Source organism: Heptranchias perlo, chromosome 5, assembly GCF_035084215.1.
Source record: "Heptranchias perlo isolate sHepPer1 chromosome 5, sHepPer1.hap1, whole genome shotgun sequence".
In the NCBI taxonomy this organism is placed as follows: domain Eukaryota; kingdom Metazoa; phylum Chordata; class Chondrichthyes; order Hexanchiformes; family Hexanchidae; genus Heptranchias; species Heptranchias perlo.
In genome coordinates, this window is record NC_090329.1 from 124,704,825 (window position 1) to 124,719,113 (window position 14,289).

General features: G+C 46.7%; 1 protein-coding gene across 1 annotated transcript; it reads left to right on the forward strand.

The window, feature by feature from the left end:
* Positions 1 to 931: 931 nt before the first annotated feature.
* LOC137321524 (uncharacterized) lies at positions 932 to 12,825 on the forward strand. Its single transcript, XM_067983921.1, has 4 exons — positions 932 to 1,114; positions 4,012 to 4,141; positions 6,877 to 7,051; positions 11,653 to 12,825. The coding sequence occupies exons 1-4, from the start codon at positions 971 to 973 to the stop codon at positions 11,804 to 11,806; spliced, it is 603 nt and encodes a 200-aa protein (XP_067840022.1). The 5' UTR covers positions 932 to 970; the 3' UTR covers positions 11,807 to 12,825.
* Positions 12,826 to 14,289: the final 1,464 nt, after the last annotated feature.

Consider the following 14,289-nt stretch of genomic DNA (forward strand, 5'->3'; position numbering starts at 1 on the left):
CTTCCACCATCTTTTCCACTCAAAGCAACCACCGTCTTGAATTTCTTTGTAACTGGACATTCCAGACACCATTATTCATATTTTTCCATATTATTCTGGCAGCAACTCATGATTACATTAAGATTCCGACTGATGCTCTCCTCTGATGGGCTGCACACTTCATTTATTCCCAATGGAACCAGGGAACGAGACAGCAGCACAGCTGAGCCCAATCCTGTCCTCTCCTCACACCCACACACGTACATTTTTCAGCAGGGATCAGTGGATAGTCGCCAGTAACAGGAACCCTGCTGCTCTTTTCCCATTTCCCAGACTCGGGATATTAGACTGACTGTTGTGTCACTACAGCCACCTGACTGAGATCAGATGACTGAGCACAGACTGGAGATTAAACCTCAGTCCTTGCTGGTCTTTATGGTTCTGTTCCACACTGCAGGCCAACTTATCAACTGAGAAAACAATAGATTTCCAGAGACCCATTTTTAAACATGGCGGCCTACAAATTCGATTGGGCCCAAAAACAGGCAAACAGGGGACGTGTCACGAGTCTGTTCATGTGGTTGAAGGGACCTGGTTAAATTGGTGCTTCCAGCTCAGTGTAATAAGTCAGGCGCTAGATAAATGCAGGTTCTTTCTTTCTTTCTTTCTGTTGACTGGGGAGTTTTTTAGCCTTACCCTGTGTGAGCTGGAAACATTTTTAAAAATGGGAGCTGCCCCGGGTGTTCAGACTTGCCTGGATCCGGCACTCAGAGAGTTAATGATTTCTAAATCCATCACAAGGTTGGATCAAAGCAACATTTCCATAATATATCACCTGCTTTTCTCTCCAGCGTCTAATGTTCCTGCCTGCAGATAGTTGCATTCAAAATCATCTTTATAAAACAGTATAAAAAGATATGAACTCGCTGCTCAAACACCAGATCCACCTGAAGGGCCTGAGAGTCAATCAGTGCGTTCAACAGTGATCAGAATGGACACCAAGATGCTGAGACTCTGCTTAACTCTGTCTGTCCTACTCGGGCTTCAAATTCCAGCAACAGGAGCAGATCAAGAGGTGGCTGATTTCTGCCAGCAGGTTATCTGTCACCATCCCACACAAATAATTCAACTCAATGTAAGTAAAGTTTAACATCTACCGTTTGCTGGCACATTTCTACCAGTACATTTTTCTCTCTTCAATAAGAAACAATAAAACATCGGACAGGATGAAGGATAGATAGTTTTATATTGGGAGAACCAGTAAGTTGCATAAATAGGAGAAGGAAATTGTCAAGGAATGGACAGAAAAAGTGAATGGGCAAAACTATCGTAGATGGAGTTCAATGTGGGGAAGTGTGAGGTTGTTCACTTTGGATCTGAGAAAGACAAATGAGAATATTTACTTAATGGTGAGAGTCCAGGAGCTGTGGAGGAGCAAAGAAATTTAAAAGCTCGTGTACAGGTAAAAATGAAATCAAAAGGGCTAAAGGAATGTTGGTCTTCATCTCAAGAGGGTTTGAATTCAAAAGTGAGGATGATGCTTCAGCTGTCCAGAGTCTTGGTCAAACCCCATCTGGAATATTGTGTTCAGTTTTGGGCACCGAACCTCAGGAAGGATCTATTGGCCCTGAAGGGTTGAATTATGAGGACAGGTTTTATAAACGTGCCTTATATTCCCTTGAGTTTAGAATGTTGAGTGGTGATCTATTCGAGGATTTTCAAATGATCAAGTGCTGCGATAGGGTAGATACAGAGAAACTATTTCCTCTGATTGGGGAATCCTGAACAAGGGGGAATAATCTTAAAATTAGATCCAGGCCATTTCGCTGTCAAATCAGGAAGGATTTTTTCACACAAAGTGCAGTGGAAATCTGGAATTCTCTCCCGCAAAGTGCTGTCGATGCTGGGACAATTTAAATTGACTGAGACTGATCGATTTTTGTTCGGTGAGGGTATCAAGGGATATGGAGCAAAGGTGGGTAAATGGAGTTGAGGTACAGATCAGCCAAGATCAAATTGAATGGCAGGACAGGCTTGAGGAGCTGAATGGCCCACTCCTGTTCCTATATTCCTGCTCTCATTGTTTACTTGACAGAAACCTCAGAGAAACGGCATAAATCGCAGTTTACACAATTTCTCCAGATAGACACTGATCACCAAATTTACAGAGGTGGAAGTGTCAGGGGAAGAGATGTCAGTGTGGGGACTGGAATGTTCTCCACAATTCAGATGGTCCCAGTCAGCATCAAGTACTCCTGGACCGGCTGTAACACAGACAGCTGCAGAGTAAAGTCTCAACTGGAACCTCAGCCCAAAGTTCACAAGAGCAACCACTCCTCCACCAGTTGGACACTTCCATTTCCCACAACACTTGATCCTTTCCCCACTCTGAGTCAGATTATCAATGAGTGGATAGTTCGAGCCATTCTATCTTCTGGATCCGCCCCCTCTAGGAACTGGGTCTAAACTCCACAAACTCCTTTCACATTGGATCCTTACAGCTGACAGAGAGAGGAGACCTTCATCCTGTCAGCCTGAGCTGGGTTCAAACCCATTCCCTTGAGATGAAAGGATCGTTTGCTGTCCACTTTACAACTGAGCTCACTCGTCTCAGGCAAGTCAAAGTTTCAACACTGTTCCCCAGTGGTTGATACTCAGATATTGAAACATGTCTGTTAAAAGATAATGTGGTAAAAGACTCAGGGGGAAACTCCGCACCTGGAGACATGGGGCAGGATTTTAAATGGGAAAATGGGTGGGTTGGGGTCGGAGGGGGGATTGAAAATTGGAACAATTTCAGACCGGAACGGTTTTCACCGGGGTGCGGGGGTGACGAGGGGCGGGCAACCAACCCCCTCTCAGGAGGCTGGCTGGACACGAAAACCTTTCAAGGAGGCTGTGGGATTTCAACCTGTGTGAGCCGGGATTCCCAGGCGTTCTCCTTCATGCCGCTTGAGAGGCACTGCTTGTGGGCCCAGAGGAGCAGAACTACCTGCACGACTACCTGCAGCGACCTCCCCCCAATGATCGCAAGACCCCCACAATGATTACGACCCCCGTGATGACCCCTCATCCCGACCGCAGCCCTCCGTGACTGACCCCACCCCAGTGACTGACAAACAATCACCCCCCCATGACCCCCGATCCCCCCCGATGACTGACGCCCGATGATTGACCCCCCAATGACTGACCCCCTGTGACTGACCCCCCCAATTACTGATCCCCACATGACCCCCGATCTCCCCACCGATAACTGACTGCCCACCCGAAGACTGACCTCTGATGACTGACCCCCCCGATGACTGACGACCCCCCCAGCTGACCCTCATGCCTGCCGATACCCTCATGCCCACCCATGCCCCCAAACCCCTAATGCCACCATGCACCCTGATGCCCCCATGCCCATCGATGCCCCCATGCCCATCAATGATTCCATGTCCCCACATGCCCCCCATCACCTGCCCCCCCCATCCATACAATCTATGACTTACCTGAACACTTATCTGATGAGGTCCTCTTCTTTGCTCTGCTCCCGTCCCACTGAGACCAGCCTGTCAATCAGTCGGGCCAGTCGGGCAGCAAAAAAAAATTAAAGGCGTCCGTCCTTATGTCAAAATCGAAATCACTCCAGGGAAAACCCATACTTCTGGATTTCCCATCCTCAATTCGACCCCCCCCGCCCCCTTCCCGTCTTTGGGCTAAAATCCTGGCCGTGGTCATGAGCACCCATTCAGTGTGAAAAGCTTTTAATAATGTTCTCGATGTTTATTGAAAACCTAATTGGAAGGACGAAGGCCCATAGTGCAGGACAGCACCAAGGGTGAAAGAGTGAGAGAGAAAGGAAAGTGAATCAGGAAGTGTTGATGCCAGGAGTCCCATCAAAAGCTCTTAACTCTCCTTAAAGCCCAGTCCATCCAGAACATGAATACTGCTGCCACACCTGGGCCCCTGGGATAGTCCTCTCAACATAGATGTGTTTCAGTAACTGTACAGTTGTGCCATGTGGTAATATCTTTCCTCTTGTTACCTTAGGATTATGAAGAGATGGAATTTCCAACCCTCCAGTGGGTTGAAACAGATGTTAGTGGGACGGATATGAAGACTGCATTAAAGACCGGCCTGGAAAAACTTTTGAAATATTCAAATTTATCGAATGCTGCAGGTACTTACGATGTTCCTTCAATGTAACAGCACAGAATGCAAAGCAAGGCTTCGCTGTTTGACCTGTTTATTTGAAACTCCTGTATAGAGAGATACATTGGCCCCAGAATTCCATGTTTGGCATTCCAGGTGGTTGAGCTGGGATTCTGCACCCTGGAGCCCTCCAACTCTCACCCCTGCTAGAGCTTGGAGGGGTCAATGGGAGGGGTCCTCATTTGTTGGGGACCATTGGGCAGATGTACCAATTGAGCTGCTTCATTGGTGCCCATCTAGCCCTGTGTGACCAGAATCTGGGCAGCCGCCCCACATGGAGGGGTGGGATGCCAAGCCCTTGTGCTCAACCCCAGTCATGGCTTCAATCAGGCCCCAATTGTGGGGGGGCCACCCATGGTGTAATTCTTTTCAAAAGGTGGGAAGTGGTGTTCCACAAGGATCGGTGCTGGGACCACTGTTGTTCACCATTTACATAAATGATTTGGATTGGGGAAGTGGATGTACAATTTCAAAATTTGGGGACGACATCAAATTGGGGGGCATGGTTAATACCAAAGAGGAGTGCGAAAAAATACAGGAAGACATTAATAAAGTTGCAGAATGGGCATGTAATTAGCAAATGAATATAGATAAGTGTGAGGAATTACATTTTGGTAGGAAGACGAAGGGAGCTACATACTGCTTGGAGAATAAGATTCTAAATGGGGTAGAGGAGGAGAGGAATCTGGGGGTACAGATACGCAAGTCACTAAAATTGTCGACGCAGCTTAATACGGTTACAAAAAAAGCAAACCAAACACCGGGGTTCATTTCCAGAGTGATAGAACTGAAAAGCAGAGAAGTTATGTTAAATTCGTATAGAACCTTAGTTAGACCACACTTGAAGTACTGTGAACAGTTCTGGTCTCCATTTTATAAAAAGGATAGCGAGGGACTGAAGAAGGTGCAGAAAAGATTTACTAGGATGATACCAGATCTGAGATGTCAAGAAAGATTGAGCAGTCATGGTCTCTTTTCTCTCGGAAAGAGAAGACTGAGGGGTGACCAGATAGAGATCTTTATGATGATGAAAGGGTTAGGGTGGACCGTGAGAAGGTGTTTCGTCTTGCGAGAGAGACCAGAACCAGAGGCCATAAATATAAGATAGTTACTAATAAATCCAATAGGGAATTCAGGAGAAACCTCTTTACCCAGAGAGTGGTTGGAATGTGGAACTCGCTACCACAAGGAGTAGTTGAGGTGACAAGCATCGATGCATTTAAGGGGAAGCGAGATAAACACATGAGGGAGGAAGAAATAGAAGGATTTGCTGATAGCATTAGATGAAGTGGGGAGGGAGGAGGCTCGTGTGGATCATAAACACCTGCATGGACCTGTTGGGCCGACGAGCCTGTCCTTGTGCTGTACATTCTATGTATTTCTATGTATAAAGAAATTGTTGTGTTTGGGAGTGCTGGCCCCTTTTTTATTGTTAGTTCTCGGGCATCTGGGTAAGGCTGGTATTTCTTGCCCATCCCCAGTTTCATTAAACTGTGTGGCTTTCTACGCAAATTCAAAGGGCAGTTAAGAGTCAACCACATTGGTGTGGGACTGGAGTCACAGATATCTGAGACAGGGGAAGGACAGCAGATTTCTTTCCCTAAAGGATATTAGCAAACCAGTTGGATTTTTACAACAATTCATGGTCACTTCATCTAATTCCAGCTTTTTTATTTCCAAATTTTAAACAATGAATTCAAATTCTCAAACTTCAATAGTGGGATATGAGATCACGTCCTCCCGATTATTAGCCCAAGGCTCTGGATCACTAGTCTACTAACAGCCCCACTACACCACCGTATCCTTCCCAGGAATGGACTCCTCTGGTGGAGCCCACAACATGGACCTTGTGGAGGCCGATACATCTCATCTCTCTCAATGCACAGGATACCACTGAACCACCATGTCCTGTTTGAGACTCGGTGGGAATTCTTGGCTCAGGGAGTCCACAGCAACTTTCCACCTGCCATGTTGAAGCCACTGGAAGCACATCTCGTAGGAGCAGTAGAATAGGTAAGGTGACATTTAAGAAAGGCAGTATAGGCTCACATCTGGGTGATAATTAGTTTGTCTAAGACAGTAAAATGCTAAATCTTTTTGAAATCTTTGTGTGCAGTGTGTTCCTGTAGTAGCTGGTGACCCTGCAATGTCAGGTGACATGAAGATCAATGTTGGTGTTTGGGCAGATGTAGTTTGTTGGAGGGTGGAAGGACTGGGATTGTTGGTCATGACTGTTAATGCAGGATTTGTTCAGCTGAAACACACTTCAATGAGCTGCTGCTCAATGACTCTGGCTATGAGCTGGTGTTGGAGCCCTCCCTCTTCCTCACTATCCTCAATGTCAACAGTATCGTCTCACTCATCTCACTCAATGTCCTCGTTCAACGCTGGCTCTGGGACCTGGAGTCTATAATACAGGAAGAAATGACTCCATATTTGGAGATTCATAATTTAATCAGGGCCAGTCAGCACAGGTTTCTAAATGGCAGGTCAAACCTGACCAACCGTCTTTGAAGTAATAACAGAGAAGACGGATGAAGGAAATGCAGTGGATGTGGTTGATATGGATTTTAAAATGCATTTGATAAGGTACCATGTGAGTATCTTCACCCTGCCCCGTCCTGTAACTCCTGACTCACCATGAGCAATGCCACAGGTGATCTGCTAGTAGAATGCTATAACAGTGTTTTTCTTTGTCTGCAGAAACAATTGTTCCTGTCTCTGCTCCTTGGGGGATAAAAGGATCATTGATGAACGGCAAAATACAACGGGAATTCCAGGTCTATCTTTATTTACCATTTTCGGTCCACAGTCCACCTGAACCAAAAGATCCAACAGTTCAAACAACGACTTTTCCTCCTTTTAATTTTTACTTCAGGTCAGTTCAGTTGATGGTTTGTTGTGACTGATATTTCTTTACATTTCCTGTCTTGCCAACATCACTCAACCTGTAGTAAGACTGTGATTAACGGGCTGGTCCAGTCAGGTGGGGACGTTGGCCAACATTGATCATGTAATGAGGTTGTTCATGTCTCACATCCTTCAGTTCCTTCTTCTGAGGACACGGCTGGACCTCCACACTCACATTACTCAGGTTCATCTGGAGCACTGGACATGGCGGACCCACAATTCCTCGGGACACGATCCCAGGATGTGAAATCCATACCTTGTAACTAAAGTAGTTGGGCTTTTCTCTGCTGGATTGTCCCATTAGTATTAGACTCCTCTATTGTAACAATAATGGGGCCGGCTCCTGTATTTCAGATATTCTCACACGCACCACATTCTGTATTTTTGGGAAACACTTTCACTTTCTCTGATCAGTTCCGCACCCAAAATCTAACATCATTTCATTGAGATTTTAGATGTTCTATTCTACTGTAATTATTTTAAATGTCCCTTTATCTGCTCTCTTCTGATCAGAGTCATGAATTACACGGTTCCAGTGTTACCGCCCACCCTCCAGTGCCCTGTGGTGGGGATATTTTCCATATATGTGTCTGGGCGATGAACGTCAGTGTGATTTACTGATCAGAGAGAGCATCAGAGCTGGGCCCAGTCATTTCCTCACTCCACATTCACCAACTCACACTGTCAATGAGGGTCACTACACACCATGAACCCCAATGTAGACAGCGTCCTCCTCTCTGTCAGCACACCTTTCGATAGGAGCTGTGGTGTTATTTTATCGTCAGTGGAGATTCCACGATCGGCCATTCCCTCTGAGGAGTGGAGATCGGAGGGAGTGGGTTTAGGAGGTAAAGGGCCCTCAGGGCTTGATTTTTCTGTCCATTTTAAATTATTGACAGAAAATCTGGAGCTTTGGGCCTGTGATATCCTAACGAGTGCTCCCTGTGAGCACCGATTCACTCCAATACCTCCCAATCAGGGCATTGGCCCTTATAGAAAAAGATCAATGAAAGTGGCAGTGTTTATTCTAAAACTACAGAATGTGATGCATGAGGAGTTTTGTGAGATAGAAATGAAGACTGGGTATAAATTATTATAAGGATTCGCAGTATTTGGTAGAGTTGTGTGATTATAATTAATACAACAATTACAACAGCTCTTTCAGAGCTGCTCGCTGCCGTTGAAGTTGCATTTTAGGCGGCTGCAGAATGACCCCACTCAGTGATCATGTGCTGGTTGGCCTCCAGTGAAGGGAGACTTTATTTCGAGGACAGATCTCCCAGTAATAAAGAGAATTGCCAGAGCACCATGGTTGGAGATGACACAGTGCATCAATGCAATCCGACCTGTGGTCACAACCTGGGAGTAAGTGAGGAAGAAAATCTTTGGTTTCTGTGAATGTAAGTGTGTGAACTGGTGACATCACTTTCAAAGGTTGTCTTTCCAAGCTTCTTTATTGCTCATCACTTGGTGCAGCATCACAGAGGGGCAATGCAGGGCACTTTGCCAACTGCCGATCTCTGTAAATGCCCAGACAAGCTCATTAACTTCTGTTTCTCTGGGCCATGTTACCATATCACAGTGCTGCCTATGTTGGCAATTAATCGATTAAGTATAAAGCACCAGGGATATGTCAGCCCAAGGGTCTCATAGCTCCATGTTCACACACTCACATCAGGTGGCTGTTGTCCTGGTAACTTTAGTAGAACTCATCTTCCAGTAATAATTGAACAGGCGCTGGTCATTCAGCCCCTCAAGCCTGTTCTGCCATTCAATTAGATCATGCCTGATCTGTACCTCAACTCCATTTTCCCACCTTTCTTCAATATTGTTCCCCAAACCAACAAAAACCCATCAATCTCAGTTTTGAAAGTTTCAATTGGCCCAGAATCCACTGCCATTTGGGACGAGAGTGCCAGATTTCCACTATATTTTGTGTGAAAAAGTGCTTCCTGATTTCACTCCTAAATAACCGAGCTCTAATTTTAAAATGATGTCCTCTAGTTCTGGATTCCCCCACCAGAGGAAATTGTTTCCCTGTATCCAACTTAGTGAATTCTTTGACCATTTTACCCACCTGATGGAGATGACAGGTTCCCATCCCTGAAGGACATTGGTGAGCTCCGTGGGCAAGAAATTGGGCCGTCCAGCGCCCGTTGTTTCGGCGCTACGCGGCCTCTCGAAGTGCCAAAATGGCGTCTTGGCTGCGCACGCGCGTTTCTAGCGTGACGTGCGTCGGGCGCTATCTTGGCAAAGGTAGTAGCGCATGTGCGAATACTGAATGCCGGCTGCATGTAAAGTAAGGAGAAAATGGGCAATCAATGTGCAACGTTAATTTAAAGTGATAGACACCATTTTGGGACTTAACGCTCAACTCAACGCAAGGTCTTAACCGCGACCATCTGAACATATCTTAGAGTGCCTGGAGGACCCCCCCATCAGTGCTATTGAAAGGGACCTTGGACGGTTTACAGGTTAATTGCTGGATTATTGCTTCTAGTTGCTGATGCATTTGTAACTGTTTTTGGAGGTTTCCTACACTTGAATACTAGGACTAGGGGACATAGCCTAACATTTAGAGCCAGGAAGAGCAGGAGTGAAGTCAGGAAACGCTTCTACACGCAAAGTGTGGGAGAAGTTTGGAGCGCTCTTCTACAATCTGCTGATCTGAGTTTGTACCAGGCCTGCGAGAGTGCATGCAAAAAGGTTCTCTGCTGATGCACTTGGTGCAAGATGTGGACAGAAGGAGGGACATCCTATATCCTCAGGCGGGGCAAAAGGCCCTCCAGACATATTCTCAAAGGTCAGTGGGAGGCAGCTGGGGACGAAATCAATGCCAGGTGGATAGCACCACGAATATAGATGCAGTGCAGGAAGAAGTTCATGCAGTTGATGCGAGCTCAATTGTGAATTTTAGATCTGAGATTGATAGATTTCTGTGAACCAAGGGTACTATGGGATTTGGGGCTAAGGCGGGTATATGGAGTTAGGTCACAGGTCCACCATGATAGCATTGAAAGGCGGTACAGGCTTGAGGGCCTAAATGTCACTGCCACTTGCTGCCTCCTGTTATGTGCCACCTTCTCCTGCAAGAAAGAGGGACGTGTGTCTGGGTGATATGCCAGTCATGGTTGAATAGCTGTCGGTGCATTAGGGTTAGGGTTAGGGTGTGAGTGGCTTGTGAGTTGTGGGTAGGCGGCTTGCAACAGTGGTAATGTGTAAGGATGAGAGGAAGCATCTGATTGGAAGAGTTGAGTACTGATTGAAAGAGTTTGTTGGTATGTGGGTGATGGGGGGTGTAGTGAGTGGAGCAGTGGATGTGGCTTGTGGTGCAGTTGGTCAGAGAGGCCACTTGACAGCTGAACTCACTCACTTTCACCACTCATGTCAAAGCATTGAACTTCTTCCTGCACTGCATCCATGTTCGTGGTGCTATGCGCCTGGCATTGACTTCGTCCACCACTGCCTCCCACTGCCGTTTGAGCATTTGTCCAGAGGGGCTCTTGCCCTCCTGCGGATATAGGATGTCCCTCCTTCTGTCCACCTCTTGCACCAAGGCCTCTAGTGCATCAGCAGAGAACCTTGGTCACACACTCTCACAGGCCTGGTATAAACTCAGGTCGGCAGATTGGTGAGGTCTGGTGTGCAGATTGGAGGATGTGGGATTTAGTAGTACGTACCATTTATTCAATGTTTTAACATAACTCATCAGTTTGTAAACATAAGGATGGGACCTGCATCTGTGCTTTACGTGTGCGATATCCGATCTCCGTTCAGACTCCGTGCAGAGAGCAGACTGTTATTCTCAGCAAATAACAAGGATCAGCTTCCTTCAAGAGATTTTCAGAGACATCCTCCATTAGACATTCAGGCTCCCCCTGCTGGTGGAAAGTGCACATTTCCTTGAATCCTCATATCAGGCCTGGTTTTTAACGCTGCTGTCAGGTAAGGACTCAGGCCTGACGAATGTCTCGTCCTGCCTGCGCAGGAATCACCGGGCGTGGGTTAGTCGTGGATCGCACTACTCAGACCCAATTATTGGCCTTGTCCAATTTAACCCCCGTTATGTCTTAACAAAAATCGGGAAACTTTCATGGTCATTTTTTCCCCTGTGCCTTGTACCAGATTTACTGCATTCAGTTCCACAATTTGCCAAACTGGGATTTGAACTCATTACAGCAAGGACTACTAGTCTAGTACTATAACCACACCATCACACCCTCTCAGCATCTATTTCTTGTTTTCATGGATCCTTCTCGTGTCGGCTTGGAGGAGAAGGCTGCAAATAACAGAGGGCAGAAGTTGCAGACAGGAGGGAGGTCACCAAAGCTGTGACCCTTAAGTCCTTCTGAGGGAAGGGTCATCAGGTTTATGAGGGTGGGGGAATAAAGGGACTGAGGGAGGGGGATTTCAGAGGCCTCCCAATGGTGAGCATCCTTTGATTTTCATTACTTGGGGGTATTTCTGTGTCCCTGTGTACCAAGTCCAGAGGGAGTGATGAGACCATCTCCCTTTCAATATCTTTTGAAATAAACATATAAAGTATCTTTATTCTTATCTGTTTTGCAGGACTTTCCAGCATGACAACCAAGAGTATGGCAGCCGTGTCAGGGAATTCATGAAGGACTTGAACCAAGACAATCGTTCCTTTTACAGGAAGTTCTTTTACATCGGATGGTATAACACACGTGGGCTAATGCAAATTTTTTTTTTGAAGAAATGAAACAGAGCTTCTTTCTGAAAGGTTCTGTTACCTTTACAGACATCAAACAGTGAGATGTGCTTAACTCTATTTTTAACTTTAATTTGAGCGTTCCATGAAGTACACACTGGATTTAACCATGTGCGTGTGCCAGTATTGGGATTTTGATAGACTCCCCCCAATGCCCCACACGAGTTCTCCCACCCACACTGCTGCATTGTGAGGTGGAGCTTCTTTATTCAGAATTATTCAGCTCCGTTAATTCCAACAGTGAGGTTTGCTTTGTCATTTTCTGTTTCGTATTTTACATTCACTGTTCACATTATTTGGTTTTGTCCGATGAGTCTAACCAATGGCTCTTTCCAGGTGCCCAGTTCAATGTATCACCACTTGTCATCCTGTGACAGATAGTCCCTGGTTTTCACCGGGGGATGGACCTCCTTGACATTCCCCAAATATGTTGGGGAGCCACCTGATCGTCCACCCACACGTTAACCAGACATTTAGCTCCGACCCTGGCAGATCTGACTGCCCCCGATAGAGGAGTCCTGGCTGCTGTTGTTCCTTTTAATATTGTTTATAATTTGGTGCCCTCTTCAATTCCAAGTTATTTGTCAAACTCCCAGATTCATTGCTGACCGACCACCTCCGAGGGGCAGCTTTGGTCATCAACCAGCTGTGTAAGTGCAGAGAAATCACACTGAAGGACAAAGGAGAATCAATCAGCCAGTAACAGAAACCACCCCCCCACCACATATTGAACCATTTCCCATGAGAAAAAGCAGGACAATAGCAATCAGGCCAATTATTGCCCCATCAGCCTATTCCCAATCATCAGCAAAGTGATGGAAGGAGTGGTCCATTAACCACCTGCTCAGTTTGGGTGCTGCCAGGACCACTCAGTTCCAGACCTTACTGCACCCATGGTCCAAGCATGGACACAAGCTGAATTTGCGAGGTGAGGTGTGAGTAACTGCCATTAACTTCAAGACAGCATTTGATGAGTGTGGCACCAAGGAGCCCTAGTAAACCTGAGGATAGTCGACATTAGGGGAAAACTCTCCAGTGGCTGGAGTCATACCTGGCACAAAGGAAAACAGTTGTGTTGCTGGAGGCAAATCATCTCAGTCTCAGGAAAATGCTGCAGGAGTTCTTCAGGGCAGCATCCTCGGTCCAACTATCTTCAGGTGCTTCATTCATGAACTTCCCTCCATCATAAGGTCAGAAGTGAGGCTGTTCACTGATGATTGCACAATGTCCAGTTCCATTCACAATTCCTCAGATAATGAAGCAGTCCAATCCGCATGCAGCAAGACTTGGACAACGTCCAGGCTTGGGCTGATAAGTGGCAAGTAACATTCGGGCCACACCAGTACTGGGCAATGGCCATCTCTAGCAAGGGAGAGACTAACCACCGCCCCTTGAGATTCAATAGGATTACCATCACTGAGTCCCCCACCATCCACATCCTGGGGGGTCACCATGATCAGAAACTCAAGTGAATCAGTCCCATCAATGCTGTGGCTCCTAGAGCAGGTCAGAGGCTGGGTGTTCTGCAGCGAGCACCTCATCTCTTGACTCCCATAGCTTTTCTTTCATCGTTGCTGGGTCAAAACATTTGACTGGATGAGTGCAGCTCCAACAACACTCAAGAAGCTCGACACCATCCAAGATAACGCAGCCCGCTTGATTGGAACCCCATCCACAACCCTAAACATTTACTCCCTTCACCACCGGCTCACTGTAGCTGCAATGTGTACTATCCACAGGATGCACTGCAGCAACTCGCCAAGGCTTCTTCGACAGCACCTCCCAAACCCACGACCTCTACCACCTAGAAGGACAAGAGCAGCAGGTATATGGGAGCAACACCACCTGCACGTTCCCCTTCAAGTCACACACCATTCCGACTTAGAAATATATCGCCGTTCCTTCATCGTCGCTGGGTCAAAATCCTGGAACTCCCTTCCTAACAGCACTGTGGGAGAACCTTCACCACACAGATGCAGCGGCTCAAGAAGGCGGCTCACCACCACCTTCTCAAGGGCAATTAGGAATGGGCAATAAATGCCGGCCTCGCCAGCGACGCCCACATCCCATGAACGAATAATAAAAAAAATAAGGTCAGAAGTGGGGCTGTTCACTGATGAATGCAGTGTTCAACTCCACTCATAGTTCCTCAGATAATGAAGCAGTCCATGTCCGCATGTAGCAAGACTTGGATAACATCCAAGCTTGAGCTGAAAAGTGGCAAGTAACATTCGGGCCACACAAGTACCAGGCAATGGCCATCTCTAGCAAGAGGGAATCTAACCACCTCTCCTTGAGATTCAATAGGATAACCAGCTCTGTGACCCCCACAATCCACATCCTGGGGGTCACCATGACCGGAAACTCAAGTGAACCAGTCACATAAATGGCGTGGTTCCTAGGACAGGTCAGAGGCTGGGTGTTCTGCGGTGAGTGGCTCATCTTTTGACTCCCATAGCATTTCCTTCATCATT